General features: G+C 50.0%; 1 protein-coding gene across 3 annotated transcripts in view; it reads left to right on the top strand.

Annotated features, from left to right (window-relative positions):
• The window catches only part of Ntrk3 (neurotrophic tyrosine kinase, receptor, type 3), a 228,257-nt gene extending 207,929 nt beyond the window's left edge, over positions 1-20,328 (top strand). For 2 of the 3 annotated variants that reach the window (XM_013011981.1, XM_013011982.1), the window contains 2 exons: positions 17,492-17,650; positions 19,986-20,328. In XM_013011981.1, the coding sequence (XP_012867435.1) occupies positions 17,492-17,650; positions 19,986-20,171 (345 nt within the window). In that variant the 3' untranslated portion in view covers positions 20,172-20,328. Of the gene's footprint in view, positions 1-14,443; positions 14,486-17,491; positions 17,651-19,985 lie in introns of all 3 variants that reach the window. The other variant, XM_013011980.1, reaches the window with a different exon arrangement.
• Positions 20,329-21,710: the final 1,382 nt, after the last annotated feature.

Genomic DNA, 21,710 nt, shown 5'->3' on the forward strand with positions numbered 1-21,710 from the left:
CTCCTCCTCTTCTTCTTTCTTCTTATTCCCCTCTCTTTGATTGTTTCATCACTAAGTCAACCCCAGAGGGCTCATGGGAGATGGAGAGGTGTCTTGCTGGAGATTCGTTCACCATGGCTGCATCTTGATGCCTGCAGTTCAGCCCAGAGCACCTTCCATGCCACTTCCTGCCTGTCTTTCCTCTCTCCTCCTCTTTGTTCTTTATTCTGCCCATCTATCTCAGTCACCAGAAACCTCGGCCTCCTCCATGGTCTCGTGGGTACTTTCCTCTCAGCACTTGCACATGGGACTTCCCCCCCCCCCACTCCCCCACTCCCCGGGGCCCACCCGGGCCTCTCAGCTGGTTCCAGGGCTGCCAGAGGGCCAGGGCCTGGCTCTTGGCTTGGGACCCACTTAGAAATGGCCAGAGAAGTGACTGCGAGCCTCTGACTTCTCCAGAGAATGTTCTAGGCAGTAGGTCTCTCCAGGGTGGGGGTGGAGAAGGGGAATCCTGCCAGTGATGGAGAGGAGGAGGAGGGGGAAGGTGGAGCAGAAGGTGTCCACCCAGCCCGACAGATTTCCAACTTGGAGAACCAAGAAAGGAACTCTGGGAAGCACCTCCCCTTCCCCAGGAAGCAGCGGTGACTTCAGGTGACGGACACAGAACACTTGGTGCCTTTGACCACTGGGGTTGAGGATTCAAGATAAAACCCACTTCCTTCTTGAGCGGCCCCCTCCCGCCTGGAGAACCAGGGGCCCTTGGAGGAAGGCCTGCTGGCTTTCTTTCGGTAGCCTTCCCGGGATGACGGACAGCTGGGTGCCGGGGACCAGGGGTCCCGTGTGTCTGTGTGGTGTGTGTTGGGTTGAGCGTGATCTTAGGGGACTCCTGAGTCCTCACTGCTGGACCTTGCGGTCAGCCAGAGACACCTGCTCCCCTAACCACCCACCCAGTTCCCTCGGCCTCCCCCCTTTCTCCTCTCCCAGCTTCCTTCCTCTCCCTTCATCCCTGTTCTCTTCTCTCTCTCCTCCCTGCTCTCTGCCTCGCTCATGGTCAGGAAGGGCCAGGCCAGAGGGCCCCATTCAGCATGTCCTGGCAGAGGCAGAGGCTAGCAGCGCCGGCAGCTTGCACAGTAAGTCTGGATTTCATTTCTGGGGCCAAGGGGGCTGGGCAGGGCCGGTCCATTCCACCCACTGACCGCTTGCGGGCTTTGGAGAGGGACTTCCCTGGGCCAGGGAAGGGCCTCCGGGCCTCTCCTTCCCTGCCTCCCCTCCAGAGGTGTGTGTGTGCGTGCATGCACCATTTCCACCTCCATGGAGCGGACGGGATGTCTCCTGCGGGAGCCGGCATGGTGTGGCCGAGGCCAGAGGCTGTGCATGGGTGGCGTTCTTGGCTGCTTTCTTGCATTGCGAGAGGCGTGTGTCTGTCTGTGCTGCACCAGAGATTCCCCTTAAGGATGGTAATACCTTAGACCCATAAGCAACAGGGTCTGAAAGGCGGGAGGGGTCCGCTTGACGTCAGAGGAGGCTTGGGGTGTTGTCTGGGATTGTCATTACAGAACTTCGTGACTTTGTCCGCCATGTATATTTGCAGGGAGCATCTCCCCCCCCCCACTATAAATTGGTGATAATTCCTGGCAGGCACGGGGTGGGGGGGTGGACAGCCCATGTATCCGGCCCCACCCCCACCCCTTTGCCCCCATTGTGGGAGGGATTGCATGATTTCCTTCCACATTTTTAGCCGGGGCCTTTGCCTTCTCTTCCGGAAAGGATTCACTTGGAAAAAAGCAAAACAAATTAAAAAAAAAACAACCCAGATCTGCTCAGTGCTCAGTTCAATCATGGAACCTTTAAATATCCAGCACAGAGCTGGCCTGTCGTCTGGAGAGGTCTCCCCGCCAGCCAGGGGCTGTTTCCAAAGGCCGATGGTGCACCGTGGCCGGGTCCACGTGGAAGAGAAAGGCTCCGGTCCCCAACACGCAAGGTGGGCTGTGGGCACGGTCTCCTGGAGGCACACAGCTCTGCATCCACTCCCGCCCCGGCCCCGGGTTTGGTTAAGGGGAAACTAAGCTGAGGCTGTCCTGGTTCTAACAGATGGATAGTTCATCTAACAGAGGAACTGATACCAATACTACCAATACCAATACCAATACCAATGCTACCAATACCAATACATTCAAGTTCAGGAGTTTTCTTTTTTCTTTCTTTCTTCTTTTTTTTGGTGGCCTGGGGCTTGAATTCAGGACCTCTACCTGCTAGGCAGACTCTCTAGCTTTAGCCCTTTTTGCTTTAGTTATTTTTCTAAACAGGGTTTTGTAGTTGTCTTTCTTTTTTTCTTCTTCTTTTCTGTTTTGGCCAGGGCTTGCCCGGACTGCGGTCTTCTCATTCCAGAGATGACCGGCAGACATGACCGTGTTCAGTATTTTATTGGATAAGCTGGGATCTTACAAAGATTTTTGTTTTTGTCCTCCTAGACTGGCTTATGAACTGTGGCCCTGCCAATCTCAGCCTCCCATTCTCTAAGGTTACAAGCATGAGCTTCCATACCCGGCTTTAAGTGTAGGGGAGTTCAGTGCTGACGTCGCTAGCCCATGTCCGCATGTGGGCAGCCTGTGAAGATTCTGTGAGCAGAACTGTTACCAGGCCCACGTGTCCTCTCCTGCCTCCAAACTACCATGTGTATTCCAATCATGTCAGAGTCAAACTCTTAGTTTCAGGACTGGACAGATTTTTATTAAAGTACCAAATTGATCACATTTATGAATTCCATTCAGCGGATTGAAAAAAAATGATTGTGTCTAGTTGATTGTCTCAAGGTGGGCAATTCTAGAGAGAAAAGAGAAGCTGTTAATAATTAAATAGGGACCATGGACATAAATTTAGACTTTCCTGGGTAAATTAGGACACACAGTGATGTTTTGTAGATCCTGAATTATTCTAAGTGCAAGGAATACAACAGTGACACAGACCATAAAAATCTCACCTCCAATGGGGAAAAAGAGAAGATAAGATTAAAATGTAGAGTAGATTAGTGAAAGACAGGTCCTTAGAAGAACGAAAGGGAGGAGAAAGAGACGTGGTTGGTGGTCCGAGTGGTGGTGTGTGCGCACAGGTGTGTGTGTGTGCACATGCACGCGTGTGGACACATGGGCACAGTTTTAGATAGGGAGGTCCCATCAACTGAACTGCTTAAGATCCTTCTTCCATCTGGTGGCCTGGGCATGCTCCATCGAATAGGGGCACTTTGAATAACTTTATTTTTATTTATCTATGACTATTCTTTTGTACCCATCCTGGAGCTTGAACTCAGGGCCCGGGCATTGTCCCTGAAGCTTTTTTTTTTTCTTTTGCTCTAGGCTAGCGCTCTACTACGTGAACCACGGCTCCACTTCTGCCTTTCTTTGGGTAGTTTATTGGAGATAAGAGTCTCCCAGACTTTCCTGCCTGGGCTAACATTGAGCCACAATCCTCAGATCTCAGCCTCCTGAGTAACTGGGATTATAGGCGCGAGCCACCAGCGCCTGCAATATTTATTTAATCTACACCGCTCCCACCAAGAGCGTGCTGTGCTTCCTATGAAATGGGATCCCAACGCTGACATCTAAACACAAAACGACCAAGTGTTGCAAAGCCTGGGTTTAAACCCAGGCTGGCCCAGGCGTGAAGCCTTGCCCCTCAGCAGTTAGTGTCGGCATCCACCCACAGATCTTCCTTGACAGGAAGCTGGGCAATGGGAGAGGAGGGACTCCCGGTGCGGCTCCCAGGTGCTGTCTAGGGGCCGGGCCTGCGCGTTGTGTGTATTGGGGTGGCTCTTGGCTGATGGTGCATGAAGGCAGAGCTATGTCCGCTGCTTCTCAGTGTGGTGTTGTCTCTGGAACGGGGTTGGCGTGGGACGTGGAGGTATGCCAGTGAGCTTTTTGGTGGTGGCGCCCATTGGATGCAGGGCTGGAAGCTGAACTTCAGGGCCCAGGGCTCCTGGGGTTCATGCACGTCAGCCGGTTGGCAGGTGCATGGATTCTGTGTGGGGCAAAGGGACGGGGAGCATGCATGCAGCCGGAGGTGAGTGCAGGGCTGGGTCTGAGACGTTCCAAACCCCATCTACCCTTGCGAATGGAATCCACAGAGCGCATGCCATCTTGGGTGGCTGTTAGCAAGAAGCAAGAGGGCTCTGGCCCAGAGAGTACGGTCATCCTTCACAGCAATCTTCATCCTTCACTGTGCAATCTCGTATTTACTTGTGATGCTGTCATGTACTTCACAGGAAAAGGCAAGGCAGTAGCTTGCTTTATATAAAAGGTGGGCTCCCGAGATTACCTGCAAAAAATAAAATAACATGTACAGGCACAAGGTAGACTTGCTACAAGAGAGAATTATTTTGGAATGTCAGCAAACTCCTCCCCACCCCACCTCCTTCCTTCCCTTCCTTCTTGTCTTTCTTTCTTTTGTCATTTTGCCAGTGCCAGAGTTTGAACCCGGGGCCTTGCAGTTGCTCGGCTAGTGCTCTACCACTTGAGCCATGCCTCCAGTCCTGCTTTTCTGCTGGTTATTTTACAGGTAGAACCTTGCGTACTCTTCTGCCTCAGCTGGCTCTGAAGTATGATCCTCAGGATTTCAGCCTCCTGAGCGAGTGGCTAGGTTACAGATGCGCACAGCCTCTCTTCGTGTTCTTAAGGGAGGATCTTCACTTCTAGAACTTAACTTCCCAGGATCTCACGGCCCATTGAGGCCATGTCTCTCTTAGATCTGCCATAAGTGCTCTATAAGCACAGTTCACCCCTCGTCCCTCGCTGTGCTGGTCTTCAGCTGCACACCACCTGTGTCACAGGAATAAGTGCTGGGCCCCCAAGGGTCCCCCTGTGTGCTCTTCTCACTGACCAGGTTGTTGCTACCCAATGGCATTCTGGTTCTCTACTGCTCCTGGCTAGTTCCATTCCCCCTCGCTTTGTTACTCAAGGGCTAAAGAGCAAATCATTATTCATCTTCCGCCATTTTGTCGCTACCCCAAATCCTGCGATTCAAATATCTCTGAATCACTGGGGGGGAGGTCAATTGGGCTGAATACAAGATCCCTCCTAATTTGTACAGCATCTCAGGTCTTCATGGTTTCAGGGTCATCCCGGGAAGTTGGGGGGGCATTCCCGGGGCTGGTCCCGTGTTCTCACCTGGAGAGTTACCCAAGAGAAGAACGCTGCCCACCAAACGCTCAGTGAGTCTCTGGACTGCTAGTGCCCTTTGCACTCTGAACCTACGTAGAATGGACAGAAGACCTCAGAGCCACGAGCAGGGCAGGCCCCCTGCACAGGGTGACCGGAGTTTCCTGGAATGAAGTAGAGCTCAGGTCTTCAAGTTCACGTCAGGGCGTAGGAGTTGCGAGAAGATGATGGGGAAGGGGTGGGGGAATGCATGTGGCTGACGAAGTCCCCTCCCCCCTCCGATCAGGGGCAGAACTCTCGGTTCAGATTTATGCGTTATGGCGGAGGAAGGCCTGGCCTCCGGGTACCGTGCTGTGGCGTGCCCTGCACGGGAGAGAGGCTCACACACAGCTCTGTCTTTGCTGCGCACGTTGGCGTTGGCCGCAACCGCTCTGATTTACTGGGGTTTGTTTCTAAAAATAAGACCTTTTCAGTTCTAGGACTTAAAAGTGGAATTTCCCAGGGTTTTTTTTTTTTTTTTTACCAGAATTCTTTTTAGCTATACGTGATGGGGAACTTAACCCCGTCTACCTCGAGCATGAAAAGCAATGGGGTGTGTTCCCAGCAACCAAAATCCAGGTTTAAGACTTGTTTCTGGTGTTGGGATTTGTTCGAAGACCAGCGGCTTGGGGGTCATTTGCCTCCTTTCCTCTCTCCTTCCTTCTCATTTCCATTTAGACTTCCTCCTATCATTCCTTCATCTATCTCCCCCTCTTCCTTCCCCCCCGTTTATTTTTGTCAGAGACAAGGATATTAAACAGAAGAGACAATAATGGGAAATAGAAGTCTGACCAATCAAGGCAGTACGTTGCCATCCACTGTGAATTCCCTGGGCTTCTAGAGGCTTAGCAGAGAAGACTTGAACTCAGACCCGTCCTCGGGGGCCTGGCTAGGCTCTAAGAAGTCATGTCAGGCTGGGCTTTGCGTAGAGAAGAGCTCCCAGGGAGACTGAGGAAGAAACCCCCAGAGCTGGCTGACTTTTCTTTTCGGCCTAGGAGGAACAGGGCCTGCATATGAATGCCTGTCTTTATCATTCTCTCTGGGCTGCCTTTAGATATTTCTGAATGAAGATTTCCCCCCTTCAGCTTTTATGAGTGCTTTTTTTTTTAAATAGAATTTTCCCCAACCTACCACCCCAACCCGTCGATTCACATGCCTTAAAACATTCTTTTTTTCCTTCTTTACTAATGAATCTTCCTTCAACTTGGAAACCAACAAGGATTTCAACGGGGTAGGGCAGAAGGATATTGATCTTGGAACAAGACGGTTGAAATAGGAGCCTTAGATCCGGCTTAGTTCAGTCTTTTTTGAATCACATACTTCATCCCTTTTCCTTCCCCTCCTCCCCTCCTCCCTTCCTCTCTCCTCCCTTCCCTCCTCAGTAGATAATGATCATTTCTAAAGCCAGTGCATAGGGGGAAGGATTGAATGAGGAAGTATTTTAACTATGTGGACGTTAACGCAGCTTAGCACAGCCCCTTGGATGACTGCTATTAAGAATTCCGGCTTGCAGAGACAAGGGTACAAACCTGAATGCTCTTTTTACCTGGGTGATGACAGAGAGAGGCTTAGTTAGATACAAGGAGATAAGGGCTTTTGCAAACACTGAATGTGTATACCAGGATAGAAATGGGGGGGAGGGAGGAGGAGGACTCACTGCAAACCATCCAGCTGTGAGCACTGGCTTAGCATTTGAGACTTTCTCCTTTGGGCATCCTTGGAGCACTCTTCCCCTCCGCCCCTTCCGACCTTGAAGAAGCAGCCAAGAGGCAGGGCTGTGGGGGAGGGGAGGGGGCGCGGCGGCGCGCAGCTGCTGCTCTGCTCCCCCTCCGTGGACGTTTCCCCCCCACCCCCGCCCCATGTTTCTTCTGCGGCTGCCTTTGGCCCACGCATTTCCATGGAGAGACGCCCAGGGATGCAGGTGTGGAGCCGCGGGCCTGTGTGGGCCTGAGCAGGACCCAGAATTCCAACCTTCTCCCTGGGCCGGGAGGGGCGTCCGGGGGTCATCCAGTCTCGGCTTCACTGAAGCCTCGCGTCTTGGAACTAGATGATTCTGGAAGGTCAGAGAGGGCAGCCCTTCTGCGCAGCCCACGGAGTTTACACACCAAGGCCAGGAGTCCAGGGATGAGGCAGGCGGCGGTGATGGAAGGCCCACACTCTCACACACTCACACACAATTCACACACACACACTCCTGCACACACACACCTCTCCCACGTCAGCGGTTCATTGAGGGAGGGCTTTGAGATAAGCGTTGGTCGGGAGCTCTAAGTAAGAAAACCAGGCTTTGGGAGAACCTCATGAGCGCAGAGGGATCCTGTCCCACGGGTCATCCTGGAGAACATGAAGTGGAAAGGGAAAGGCGGGCTGCCAGAACCCCAGGCTAGGTCCTGGCAGAACTGACAAGAGTTCAGCTGACCTGCTCCCAGCTCAACGTGATTCTACATCTTCCCTTCATCCGGGGTCTTCCAGAACACTGAAGGCCCTCCTTCCTCCCACCCAGGGGTGCTGGCTCACCGGAGCCCTCTTCACGTGTGTTCCTGCAAGCAAAGTCCCTCTTCCCAGGCCCCAAGCATCCTTGCTTCCCTAGGAGAGGGCTGGTTTCATGACTCAAAGGAACACCTGCTCTCTGTTGGGTGAAGAGGTGCATTCAGTTCTTAAGGAAGCTCTGGCGTGTGAAACATCTTAGTCTGTCCGTTCATTCATTCATTCGTTCATCCGTTGGTTGGCTCCCCTCCGAGCCTCTCGGGCAGAGACGTCAGTCAGCTCGGGAGGTGGCAGCAGAGACAGCCACCCTCTCCTGAGATCCTTCCCACTCGCCTCTACCTCGGGGTGGCGCGTGGTTGGCACCTTCTGTGTTGCTAGGTGTTGTTCACTGAAGTAATTAAAGCGTGCAGTGCCCCCCCCATCTTTCCACTCTCCTTCCCTCCTGTGTCTCAGTTGGCAGTTCATAAAACAAAAGTGGGGGAAGAATCCCCTCCAGCTGGAAACATTAATTTGGAGCGATTTGGAAGTCGCTTCATTTCACCCCTAGCTACTAGTCACGACTTAAAAACAAAACCAGAAAAGACCTCCAGCTCGAGCCTTCCCTTCAACCGCTGCCCGGAGCCGTTCATCCCCAACCCGACTTCTCAGCCAGGAACTGCAGACGCCGCCGCCATCTTGTGAGGGTTTGCTGCTCAGATTGTCTGGGAACCTTGGAGCACCTCACACGGACAAGGGGAAGGCAGGGAGCTGGGTAGTGTTGAGGTTGCTTAGCTTGGCACATTTGCACGTTTTAGGTATATTTCCTCTCTTCTTCCTTTCTGGCTTCTGTTTCCTCAACCTGTACTTGAGCTTTTTTTTTTTTTCCTAATTAAATATCTTTAAAATTGTTATTGTTAAGGTGATGTACAGAGGGGTGACCGTTTCGTAAGTCAGGTCATGAGTACATTTCCTTTTGGACACCGCTTCCTTTGCTCTCTCCCAGTATTTCTCTCCCGCCCACAAGTTGTAGAGTTCATTTTGGAAACAGTGTCTAGTAAGTACCACTGCTGCGTTTGTCACCCTTTGTTCACCGTTTCTTCTCTTTGGTGCCAGTCCTGGGGCTTGAAGTCAGGGCCTAGGTGCTGTCCCAGAGCTTTTGTGCTCAAGGCTAGCTCTCTACCACTTATGTGAGCCACACAGTTCCATTTCCAGCTTCTCTGGGTGGTCAATTGGAGGTAAGAGTCTCCTGGACTTTCTTGCGTGAGCTGGCTTTGAATTGTGATCCTCAGATCTCAACCTCCTGAGTAGCTAGGATTACAGGTGTGAACCACCATGCCTGGCTATACTTGTACTTTTAATACCAGTTATCATAGTTCTTAGATTTGGGAAGGGGGAGTGGGAAGCTAAATATTTAGCCAAGTCAATCTTGTTTAAAGAGATGTTTTTTTTTTTTTTTTTTTGCTAATTCATTCTGAATATAAACTGGAACCTCACTGTTAGCACTTGAACTATGAATAATAATAATAATGATAATAATAAAATCTAGGGTCATGAGGAAGATTTATTCTGCTTCTTTTTATGCATTTATTACAGTGAGCCCTTGAAGGCTGGCTGGTAGGGTTGAATCTGGCATGAGCTGTGACTCTGAGCTGGGTGGAGACCTCCAGAATCGTTTGCTTGGCGAACTGAATGCTTCCAGCCTCTCTAAAGTTTGTCTCCAATGGGAAGATTTTTAGTGCAGGCTAAAATCGAGGCATTTGGAAAGGAAAATAAAGGTCAGGTGATGTTTCCGTGCACATCTCTGGACTTGCAATGTCTGCTGTATAAATAAATACACAAATGTGTGTTTATATATTGCTTGAAGGCAGCAGAGAATCATGAGGTCTGTGATCGGAAGCCGGCGTTGCTCAGGATCTGGGAAGGGGGGAAAACAAGAGAAGTCATGGAGAGTGTATGTCTGCAGCTTCCATCTGAGAGGCTGGCTCTCGGCCGGCCGGCGCTGCTCTAGGTGAGAGAGTTGGGGAGAATTACAATGAGTTCATTGATCCTCCAGGCTCATTCTGCTCAACATCTTGGATCTTAACTCCTCGTCGTTTGGGAAGACTCCAGGGGCCTTTCCTGATCCTGGGGCTGGAGGCTCAGAGGAGACAGCCCCTCCCTCTGGGAGCCTGCCCAGAGCTCACTGCTCTGTGCGTAAGCTGTCACAGAGCCCTGTTCCAAGGCACCAATGCTAGAGCCAGTCTTTCTCTGCGACCTGGGACTGGAAGCTTCCATTTGTGTCCCCGTGAAGCTGGCTGATGGTCTGCTTCGTGTTTCTGGGAAGGGGAGGGGGGCAGCACAAAGGAAGGGAGCAGTTCTGACTTGATGGAGCAGAAGTCTGATGTCACTGTGGAGAAAGTCGTAATCTCTCAGGGCCGAGTTTGCCCGCCCCGGGGACCAGGTGTCTTCATCCTGGCGTACGTGTATCGTAGACCTAAATCAAATAAGCCCTCACCCCCACCCCCAGGCACCCACCCGCCCACTATGAGGAGCCCGCGTGCTCAGCTCTGCGGTATTTACTATTTCTAGTGACTTTGGGCAGCTCACTGACTCCGTTCCAGCCGCGATTTCTTCTGTCGATGGGGGAGATCATTCCCAAGGCTCTTCCAGCCCCACGGGCTCCTGGCTTTCGTGTTAAAGCTTGGATTCTGAGGATCCTGGGTTTGGGGAACTGGACGGAGTTTCAAAGGAGGGAACAGAGAGGGGGAAATAGTCCTTCAAAGACGAACCAGAAATCCAGAGAGCAACCAGGGCGGAATGGAGGACGGAGTCAGGGAGGCGCTGAAGTTTCCCACGTAGGTGGAAAGGGTGAAAGAACCAGCAGTCGGAGAGGAAGGGCCGGGGGAGAGGGAGGATGGGGAGAGGGAGGCTGGGGAGAGAGGGAGGCTGGGGAGAGGGAGGCTGGGGAAAGAGGGAGGCTGGGGAGGGGGAGGCTGGGGAGAGAGGGAGGGCAGGGAGAGAGGGAGGCTGGGGAGAGGGAGGCTGGGGAGAGGGAGGCTGGGGAGAGGGGCTCATTCTAGGAAGGCAGTGTTGGCCAACTCTGGAACACTCTGGAGTCGTGGGCGAAGCTCCCAAGCTTGCGCGGGACACGTCGGAGGAGGACTTCCGGCCTTCCTGGCTCTGTCTAGGTGATTTCTTCCCAGAAATACCCAGGAGACTTTCTACCAGGCCCAGGCCAGCGGAGCCTTGCCAGGCAGGCCTCGTGTGTCACGGCCACGGTCCCCAGGAGCGCACGCTTGAAATCACTAGAATCTGCGGCGGCCTGTGGCTCTGTGTTGAGGTGGGGACGCCCCGTCACTCGCACCTGATCCACGCCGCCGCCGCCGCACGGCGCCCCTGTGTGAGATCTGCCAGCTCTGGGCAAGTGGGATGTGGGTCATGTCCAAGGTCATGTCATCCATGACACCAGCCCCCCTCCCCCACCCGCCACGCTAGGTGTGGCAGCTGACGACAGTCCTTTGATTAGGCCGTTACCAGGCCTTGAAGATTTTTGTTGTGGGCATGGCTGTTGCTTTCTCTTCAACTCCATCCTGCGGATGGGTGATCTCGGAGGGAACTCGGATCCTTCCCTTGGTTCCGGGAATACTGTGCGGCCAGGATGGTTTCTAGCTCCCCTTGGCGGTGTCTGAGCCTTGTCTGTGTGGAACATGGCTGCCTGTGTCTCTGCTGCGTCTTCTGGGCCGGGTGAGAGGAGAGGTGTGTTAGAACCTCCACGGGCGCGTGGGAGGCAGCCTTTTGCTTCCCGGTGTCTGTCGTTAGACAGGGAGTCCCGAGAACTTTCTAGAACTCAGCTGAGATGTTCAGGAGAGGCTGGCTTTGGGGGTGGGGAGAGAGGCAGCTGTGGGTGGGCTAATAGGATTTTGGGGGAGGAGCAGTACTGAGCCCCTGTCTCCAGGGAGAACCGGAGTCCCAGCACCCACCTTTCCCGTCCCCTCCCCTTCTCCAGGGGAGGGATGGCTGAGGCTGGTGGGGTAGGGTCCCCCTCCCCCCCACAGCACTGGGACACTCAGACCTGGAGTCCGTAGGTCTGCCGCTTGCAGCTTTTACAGCCCCCAAAGAACTTTGAGGAAGCACGCATGCCCCTCGAACGTGACGAGGTACCACCCCCAAATCTCCAGCAGGTTTTAAAGTAGTTGCCAAGTGCTGCCATATCCAGGATATTGTAAACATTGACATTAAAAAAAAATCTATCATTCCTTTAATGCATCTAATGAACTTCAAATACCAGAGCGATTCGGTACATCATCTATTAAACACATGAACGATTTCTCAAACAGCCTGCTCTACCCGGCCCCTTCCTCTGCTTGAATTTATATGTTCGTTCCCGTTACCCCTCTGAATTTTATCTTTATGTAATTTATTTTTATGCCCGAAGGCCTTTTATCGGCCATTCCCTCATAATTCATGGCGACAAAAATATGTATGAAGATTTAAATTTAATTTTTAATGTCTGGTGACCATACGTTTCCAAATGGTAAGGGTGTGGGGGACGGACTATCATTACCATGATCGGCACTACACTGAAACAGGCTTCTGATCAAAAATGATGTCTGTCCACCATACCATCCGGTGCAGGTGGAAGATGTAAGGCAGATGATCCGTGGGGCGGGGGGGTGCATCTCTTCTACAGCCCCGCGACTCCTTGTATTCACTCATTAACTTGTTTATTGTTCAAGCAAGGGCAATTCCGGATCAATTCTACCCTCATTTCCATTTTTATGGGTGCCAGAGCCTAGAAGTTTTATGTGTGACACACGGATAGACGAGGAGGAGAGTTAGGTTATTGAAATGCGACTGGAGCCTCCGAGTTCTTGTTGAGTGACCTGCCTGGAGTCACTTATTGGCCTCTTATCCGAATTCATTACAGAACAATATGAAGTCATTGCTTCTATTAATGGACAAAAGGTAGGCTGGGCCTATTGAGGGGCATACGTCTGTAATCCCTGTTACCTGGGAAGCACGGATAGGGGGATTGTGCGCTGAGGTTGGCTCTGGGCAAGAAGCACGAAGCTCTATCTAGGAAAAACAAAATAACTGAAGTCACGATGGCTGTGCACGTGGCCTAATGCCCTGCGTTCTGAGCTGGGTACTGCCAGGGGAGGGCGAAGTAGCTTCTAGTCCTCCAGCTAGCCCCGTTAGGTTTGGTGCTCATCAGAGGTTCTTTGTAGAGGACAACACAGTCTTTGCAAAAATTTATTTTTTCTTGAAAACGTCCAAACAATGTCTCCTTTTGTAACTTGGAGGTTTCATCTCCTGGATGGCAAGCAAAAGCCGTCGACGCGACCGGTAACCACATGCAGGTGGCATTATTTAAAAGGATTCCTCGGGAGAGAAGAAATGGCTTCTACTCCACGTGAAGTTCAGAAGTCAGACACCACAGAACCATCTACCCGGGTGCATCACAAACATAACCCCTCTTTCCCTCTCCCTCGCTCTTTCTAAGAAAAACCCTGTCTTTGCGCCCGGAACTTAAATGAGGTCCCTGGTTTCTGTTTGTCCGTCTGTGAGGTTTTCCTTCTCTGTCTCTGAGTTTTCAGACGGGGACACAGGACCTCCCAGGACATCTCACAAGGCACAGACGTGAATGCAATAGAAATCGGGTTTTGTTTTTGTTTTTGCTTTCCTCTCTGTGGTTACAAATGCTCGTTTTCATCCCTAGGAGGCCATGCTGGCTAGGTCACTTTCTGGACTTTTCTTTCTGCACTTTTCAGAGTCGATAGTACCCCGTGTGTTTGTGCAGGTGCGTGCGTTCCTTTCCAGTTACGTGAATGAAAATGCGAACGTGAATCCCTCAATGACTCTTTGGGACATAGTGACCCATCACCATCCGTAGTTGGACCACATTGCTTTTCTTTTCTTTTCTAAACCATTTCAGGTACCTTCAGTGAGGAACATTTTTGTTCTCAAAAAACAATGAAATAAGCAGGCACCGGTGGCTTGCACCTGCTAGCCTAGCGACTCAGGAGGCTGAGATCTGAAGATCGTGATTCAAAATCAGCCCAGGCAGGAACTTCCATGAGACTTCTCTCCAATTAACCACCCAAAAAGCTGGTAGTAGTGCTGTGGCTCACGTGATAGAGCCCTAGCCTTGAGTTCAAAAGCTCAAGGACAACGCCCAGGCCCTGAATTCAAGCCCTAGGACCACCCCATCCCACCCCACCAAACAAACAAACAAAAAACCCAGTGAAATAAAAATCTTCAACCAAATGGTTTTTTTTTTTTCATGAACAAATACTTTCTTAAAAGACTGACTGAAATTGCTGGGTTCAAAGATATTTGCCATCTCTTAACATGGGTACATTCCACCAAGGCTTCCCCAGAGAAAAGAGGACCCCCCCTCTCACCCCCAACCCTCATCATCGGCTCTGGTCCTCCGGATATGTCTCCTCACATCACATCCAGCATTACGTCTGCCGCCTCTCCATACGCGTGTAGCAGCGTGCAGTCCCGCTGTGTGTCATCCGCTCTCTACCCGTCTCTCTGTCACGTGGCTTTTTCTGACTAACGAAGGAGTCCTCCGTGTCATGTGGGTTTTTAAGTCCTTGTCTGTTCCCTCTACTGCCGATGTTTGTCACTGTCTTTTAACTGTGATGGTTTTGTCTTTCGCCTTGCAAGTGCATTTAATTCCATCGGCTGTGTCTGTACATCTTATCTTTTATAGCTTTTTGCCAATGTGTTGTGTAGGATGATTCCCTGCTCCCGAGGTTGATGCGAATACCTTTGTTAAGTTTTCTTCTAATATTATTATTGTTTTGTTTTTTTATGTTTAGCTCTTTAATCCATCTGGAAATGATTTTTGTATATGGTGTGAGGTAGGTATCTAAGTGTATTTTTTTAATGAATAGTTCATTGTCCCAACACTTTAATTACTAACTCTTCATTCCATATATTAAATTCCAATATTTATATGTGGCTGTGTTTCAGGCTCTCTAGATCATCCCAGTAACAAATCTGTCTATCCCTATGCCAAAACAGAGTGTTCATTAGGTAACCTGACAAAATGTTTCACTCTGCAACAGAGCAGATTTCCATCTGTTGTTTGATTCCCAGTACCTCCGATCAAGTATTTGCAACTCTCGGTGAATTTCAGATTCACCTCATCAGTTTTCATACACCATTCCATTGGTGCTTCTCATTTTGATTATGGTAGATTGAACTTTCAGGTTAAATTAAATAGATTAGGACTTTTAATCAGAAAAGTGTCTTGGAAACTTTGAGAATCTTTTTAGAAGAATGGTTTTCTTTTACCTGTTAATAGTAGATGAAACAGGAGCTATCCTCAGGTTGATACCTTTGTGCATTTCTGTTATAAACCTTATTATGGGACTCTGGTGATACGTTGTTGAATTGATGCTACACTATTCAGAGGCTCTATTTTCAGAAGAGACAATTTCACACATAGTTTAAAATACCTTTATTGGTATTCATCTATCTCAGGCTGTCGGTTAAATTTGGGTAAGATGGGCTTGTGAAAGTCTCTCTTTTAGATTTGGAAAAATGTAAATAGGATAGAAAATGTTACTAGATAGACCTCACTTATGACACAATCTAGACTTTGTACTTTTAATGTATAGATTTCTTACTATCAGTCATCTTAGTTCTAGTTTTCTACTTTCCTCAACTCTGTATTCAAATTTACTAGTGACTCAACGATGGCATCTTTTCAACTTATTGTTATATTACCCTCAGCATGTTACGTTTGGCTCTTCTGCATCTATTTCTAACCTTGCTGCATTTTCAAAGAATAGCAATTACTTGTGCGGGTCAAGCTTACTTTTGGTTCTTTTGTCTCTTTGTTTTGCTATTTTTTTAAAGGCAAAATCAGCATCTGTATTATTTCTTTTTGCTTTCTTAATTTGTCTTTTGGTTTTACTAGTTTTGTCCTTGAAACTTAGTTACATTTTAGCTATTTTAAATGTGAACGATCAAATGATTTTTCCCCCTAAAAACAACTTAGTATATATCTCATAGGTTTCAATGAATAGGAATTACCTGGAGATAACCTGTTAAAAGGTTTCCCTGGTCTTGTTAATTTCCGTTTTAGTTTAGTTAATACATACAGAAAACACATCTTGTTTTTCTTTTGTTATTTTTTTTCCCTATGTTGTCTGTAGCGATTCCTTGTAAACGTTATTTCTAGTCTGTGCTTTCTATTCCTGACTCTATTTCCCTTTATCTGTAGTCTTTTGGGTCAATTAGCTACAGATTTTTGCTTTACTTTTCCTAAAATTGGTTAAGAAGATATAGATGTTATTTCTATGATTTTTTAGAAGCCACATTAAAAATCTGAGCAGGCATATTTACATTTAAACTTACCCTCAGCAGCTGATCAGTATCCGTAAAGGGGTAAAGGTGTCACCAGGCTTTTAAGTACTTCTGTCTGTATCTACTCAAGCACTTCTGCTTGAGATGATCTGGAAACTGCATCCCAGGGTGAACACGTCAGTTTGACAGGAAGTAAAATACATAGTATTAAATTACCTTTTGCAACTAAACTAGGGACCATTATTTAGGCTTAAATTGACTTTTATAGCTTATTGGCTCTGTATTGTTGCTTATATTCCAAGTCATTGGATAGCTTGGATTTCCCCCCCTACCCTTAGTTTTTCTAGAATGCACCCTCTATCAGTTTAGGACCTTCGATTTTATGAAAGGCTGCCCGTAGTGGGATTTCTGAACTGTTGCTTCTCTGAGAGCAAATGATACCTCCAGTTGTTTCCATACCCCGGACAGAGCTATACAATGACCAAATTCCAGCTAGCAAACCATTTTTCGGCAAACCAGGATTATCCATTAGTTTTCTAGGGCACCCCCCGGGACTTCCATCTTTAGCACTGAGCTTGCCCATCCCACAGCATTTGTGTTTGTTATTCTTCCACGCGGTTCTCTATGGGAAGGAGAATTCCGTGTCTGCGGTGTGCCACATGATCTTTGTGGAAGACTCCTCTTAGCAGTGCTAAGTGCTCTTCTACCAACACATTCCCCGGGCAGAGCAACTGCTCTTGTCTCTGAAGGGGGGACGCGATTTGCTCCCCAGTTGGAAAACATGCTGTGGATTTCTTTCCATGTCCTCCCTGTCTAGCCTGCCTGGCAATGAGGATTTCTGGAAAGGTGGCCCTGAGTATTATCTTCACCTCGCCTGATGCGTAGGCAAGCCCACACGTCACTGGTGTCCCCCGTGGGCTGTCTCCTTACTGACCCTCAAGATCTTCCCGAGAACACGAGTGAACACGAGCCACCTTCTGTCTTCTTAGGGTAGATGCTACCATGTCTTTGTCTCTCCTCTCTCGTTTCATCTGCAATACCGGGTCCTACACGGTGGGGAGAGATGTGAGATTGTCCCCAGGGAAGCGCGAGCCCCAATTCTACCGCTCAGCTGTCCGTGCGGCGGTCAGCCCTCCCTCTCCACCTGGCCCGAGGGTGTCTGGTGACATCCGTGGATGCTCCACCGCCTGAGGGTCCTTACTCACGGATGCCGATCTTCCCCCCGTCCCCCACCATGGACTGTCTCTCTGGAGGACTTCACCATAGTGCTGGATTCTAAACCCTTCTGCCTGGCTTCAGCTCCCCCTGTCATCCTTCCCCCCCCCTCCCCTCCCCGTGGTGTTCGGGAGCCTAACCATTTCCACGAGGTTTCCCCCCACCCCACCCCCTCCGTGTCCACTGTCAGGGTCTAATCCCAAGCTACGTTAAGCCATGGAGACCTCAGAATGTGGTGCGTGGGAGAGGGGGTGGGGTCTGGAGAGCGCAGGCAGGTGTGACTGGTTCCGGCCGGCCGGTCACCGCTCCGTGCTCTTCTGTCTCGGCCCTCCCTGCAGGTGGGGGGACACACCATGCTCCCCATCCGCTGGATGCCCCCCGAGAGCATCATGTACCGGAAGTTCACCACGGAGAGCGACGTGTGGAGCTTCGGGGTCATCCTCTGGGAGATCTTCACCTACGGGAAGCAGCCCTGGTTCCAGCTCTCCAACACAGAGGTACAAAAGGAGCCAGGGCGGCGGGGGGAGCCTTGAGGCGGGGGATACATCAATGATATGATAAGATAAGCTGCAGGCCAGGCCAGGCCATAGGAACCGTCAGGCAGGAGGGAATGTGTTCTCATGGAGAAGAGAAGGTTTCTTAATGGGGAAAAATAGATGGTACCAGTAGGACCGGTGGTGTAGTGTGTCAAAAAGAGCACAGCATCAGACATCTACAGTTCTGAACGTTCAGCTACACTTAAAAACCACCCAGGAGCCCCGTGCTGGTGGCTCACGCCTGTCATCCTAGGTACTCAGGAGGCTGAGATCTGAGGATCGCGGTTCAAAGCCAACCCGGGCAGAACAGTCTGTGAGACCCTTATCTCCAATGAACCACTCAGAAAACTGGAAGTGGCACTGTGGCTCAAGCGGTAGAGCGCTCGTCTTGAGCTGAAGAGTGCAGGGACAGCGCCCAGACCCAGAGATCAAGCCCCATTACCACCAAAAAAAAAAAAAAAAACCCAAAACAAAAAACACTCCCAGGTACCACAAGACTGGAACATGATGACAAAGAACAATTAGTAGGTTTTTTTGTTTGTTAATCAATGTGCCATCTTATAGAAATACTACTTAGAGGGCCCAAATAATCTGGGCTGCCAAAGATTTTTCAGCACAGAAGGTCCTGGGTTAACTGGATAAAAAAAATGAAGAAGGTCACTTGGTGCTATCGATAGCAAAATGTAGGCTGATGGGAATAAAAGGTAATTGTAAGCACAGTGAGAACTACATGCTGTGATTGTACACTTTTAACCTACAACAACAATGTTATTAAATTAATGTTTGATAACAGCTAACAGCACCAGGTACTTCCCCCAAATGCTTGAGTAACCTAGTAATTGTCACAAAGCACCTGCTAAGACCATTCAGAACCATGAGGGGCTGCCTGCTTAGGACCCCAGAGGTGAGGGGCGTCTCAGAGGCTTCTCAGTTATGGGCTGAGCATGCCTGCATTGCCCTGGGGATTCTGGGCAGTTCAGCTTCCCACACTGGCTGACCTGTAGAAAACTGTTTGTCTTTTCATAGTCTTGTGTTTGCTTGTTTTTTTTCCCTAGAAAACTGTAAACACTAGGGCCTTTTAGAACTGAAATCTCATTTCAATAGTCAAGAAAGTGTCTTTCTCTCGGAAGTTATGTTCCTTGCATCCTGACCACTTAAGCGAATATCAGAGATGGAAAAGAAGGCAGTTCTTTATGTCTGATATACCTTCCCATTCCACAACTACTCAGGCCCAAGTGCATTTCCCAAAGTAGAGTGAAACACTTGGAATATCAGTTTCCAATAAGGAGTGCACCCACTTATCATGGTGTTTCAATTCTTTTTTCTTTTTCTTTTTTCTTTTTTACTGTGGGACACACACACACACACACACACACACACACACACACAGAGGCACACTGGTACATGGGTGTATTGCCTGCATAATATGCACACAAACCTGCACCTGAACGCAGCCCAGGGAAGGAAGAGAGCCCCCCACGGGGAGTGTTACTGGTGGCAGCCAAACGCTCATCCAGGACACCTGAGCCCCCTCGGAGGAGCTGATGGGGCACACACAGTCTCTTTTGAGCCTGTCTGACCTCCAAGCCTCTGACCTCCAAGGCCGGATTCCAGCCCCCAGCCAACCCCTCTGCTCCACTCACCTAGCAGGTGAGCCCCGGCGGTCACCGCTAATGGGTTTCCCCATGGTGTCGACAGCCCGGTTGGTGCCACATTAGAAGAGATGCTTTTTGAGTGCCTTTGATCTTAGGTTAGTAGCTGCTACTGCAGTTTGAATGGCTCCTTTTTCCGTGCAGGTAAAAGGTAATAAAGGTAGAAATGGGGCTCAGATACTGATAGTTGGAGATCTACCAGGCCAGCAAAGGAATGAGTCTAGTGGGTTGAGACAGGGTAGCTTGATGGGCCATTCTAGGTCAGGTCTAGTGCAGGGACAAAGGCATCAGAAGACAGAGACTCTGTGTGTGTGTGTGTGTGTGTGTGTGTGTGTGTGTGCGCGCGCGCGCGTGTGCACGCACGTGCACCTCTTCTCTTGCTCAAAACGCAAGCTATTGAACTAGATTATTCTGTGCCCTCTTAATTTTTTTTAGACATCTCCACAGCCAATCTGGAAACCACACTACAGACTTAACTAGTTTCAAGGTATACAGTAATAGGGTTAGAGTGAAGTTAAAAGTAACCTGAGGCCGGGCACCAGCGGCTCCTAGCCTTCATTAGAGCTCATCAGTGGACTTGCGGCCTTCTGCTGAGCAGCCGAGGCCGGCTGTGGATTCAACGTCCTTGTTCTCCTTTTTTTCAGGTCATTGAATGTATCACCCAAGGCCGGGTCCTGGAGAGGCCTCGGGTCTGCCCCAAAGAGGTGTATGACGTCATGCTGGGGTGCTGGCAGAGAGAACCCCACCAGCGACTGAATATTAAGGAAATCTACAAAATCCTCCACGCCCTGGGCAAGGCCACCCCGATCTACCTGGACATTCTCGGCTAGTGGCGGCCGGGGGAATCAAGACTCCCTCACTTTGTTGCCTCCTCTCTTCCCGCCTCACGTCCTCCCGACCACCAACATCCCCCAACTCCTCTCTTCCCATCCTCACCGAAGACCATCTTCATATAAACTCAAGTGCCTGCTACACATACAACACTGACAAAGGAAAACAAAACAAAAAAAGAAGGAAAAAAAACCACCAACAACCTTGTAAGGCAGTTTGGCATATATACATATATATATATATATTTATATATCTAACTATCTATATCTACAGAGACATACCTTCTCCAGTACAGAGGGAAGCTGCTGATACAGAAAACCTGAAGACTCTTAACACCTTGAGGGAAAAGAAAAACAAATTTCTAAATATTATTATTATTAATTATTGATGCAGATGAAATTCCCTTGGCATTGTAAGCTGTGGCTTGTGCTGCTTCCGGCTTTTTGGAGCAGGTGACCTTGACTTTGACCTTGTAGAGACAATCTTTTGGGGATGGGCGTGGCGAGGGTGGCGCTGGGCCACCTCTGCTGAGCAACCCGTGGCTCCTGACTCTCCCCGCGGCGGCGTGGGCACCGGCACAGACCACGGATTGTGCCTAGCCAAGAAATGACAACAGAAAAGGAGCCTTTTTTGGGGGAACATCTCACTTTGGGATAATTTTCTGATTTTCGTCTATTCTGCCAAGTATTGCATATATATATATATATATATATATATGTATGTATGTATATGTGTGTATATATATATATACATACACACATACACATATATATATACATATGCTTTGGCAAATCAAAGATGGCACCTATGGGTAAACACCAAACAACCTAAGGGGGGTGGGAAATGGTAAGAACGAATTCCTCTCCCCCATTTCCCTGAGCAAACCAGGTGCCGGTACCTTACCAGGTTCCAAAGGAATGTGTCCTTCCACCCTCCAGATCTAAAGGACTGGACTTGGCAGGACTTACAGAACCACAGAAGACAAAGCCTTCCCCAGGCCCACGCCAGCCCGCTTGTCCATGGCAGGGAAGAGCCCTGGGCCTCACCTTCTGCTCCCAGGCCCCAGGGCAGAGGGGAGGTCCGAAGCAGATCCGGGCTGCGCCCTCTCCCGCAGGGTGCTGGGGTGCTGACTGCCCAGAGCTTGTAGCTCATTGTGAGATAGGCCCCAGGGGCCTCTCTAGTTCTTCCTGGCTTCCAGAGATCCTGGTTTTCACCCCCCACCCTTCCCCCGCTGCCGTGACTCCTCAACTCCCAGGGAAGGGAATCTGGGTTTGGTGGGAGGGAGTTAGGTGGTGGCACCAGGGAGAGCCAGCAGCTCGGCCACCTGCACCCGCCCCCCCATCCTCCTCACATCTCCAGCCCCGGGGAAGGATGGATGCATCTGCCTTTGAGCTGTTGTGAAATCGCTTTTACAGGCTGGGGCTGTGGGAGGGGCAGGAGCTTCTGGGGGTGGGGGCAGGGGTTTGTCCATCTTCCAGCCCAGTGAGTGGCCAGGGCGGGGAGTCAGGATCACAGAAGGGAAGAATGCTGGGCCTCTT

The sequence above is a fragment of the Dipodomys ordii genome, unplaced genomic scaffold, assembly GCF_000151885.1.
Source record: "Dipodomys ordii isolate 6190 unplaced genomic scaffold, Dord_2.0 Scaffold15, whole genome shotgun sequence".
Classification (NCBI taxonomy): Eukaryota; Metazoa; Chordata; class Mammalia; order Rodentia; family Heteromyidae; genus Dipodomys; species Dipodomys ordii.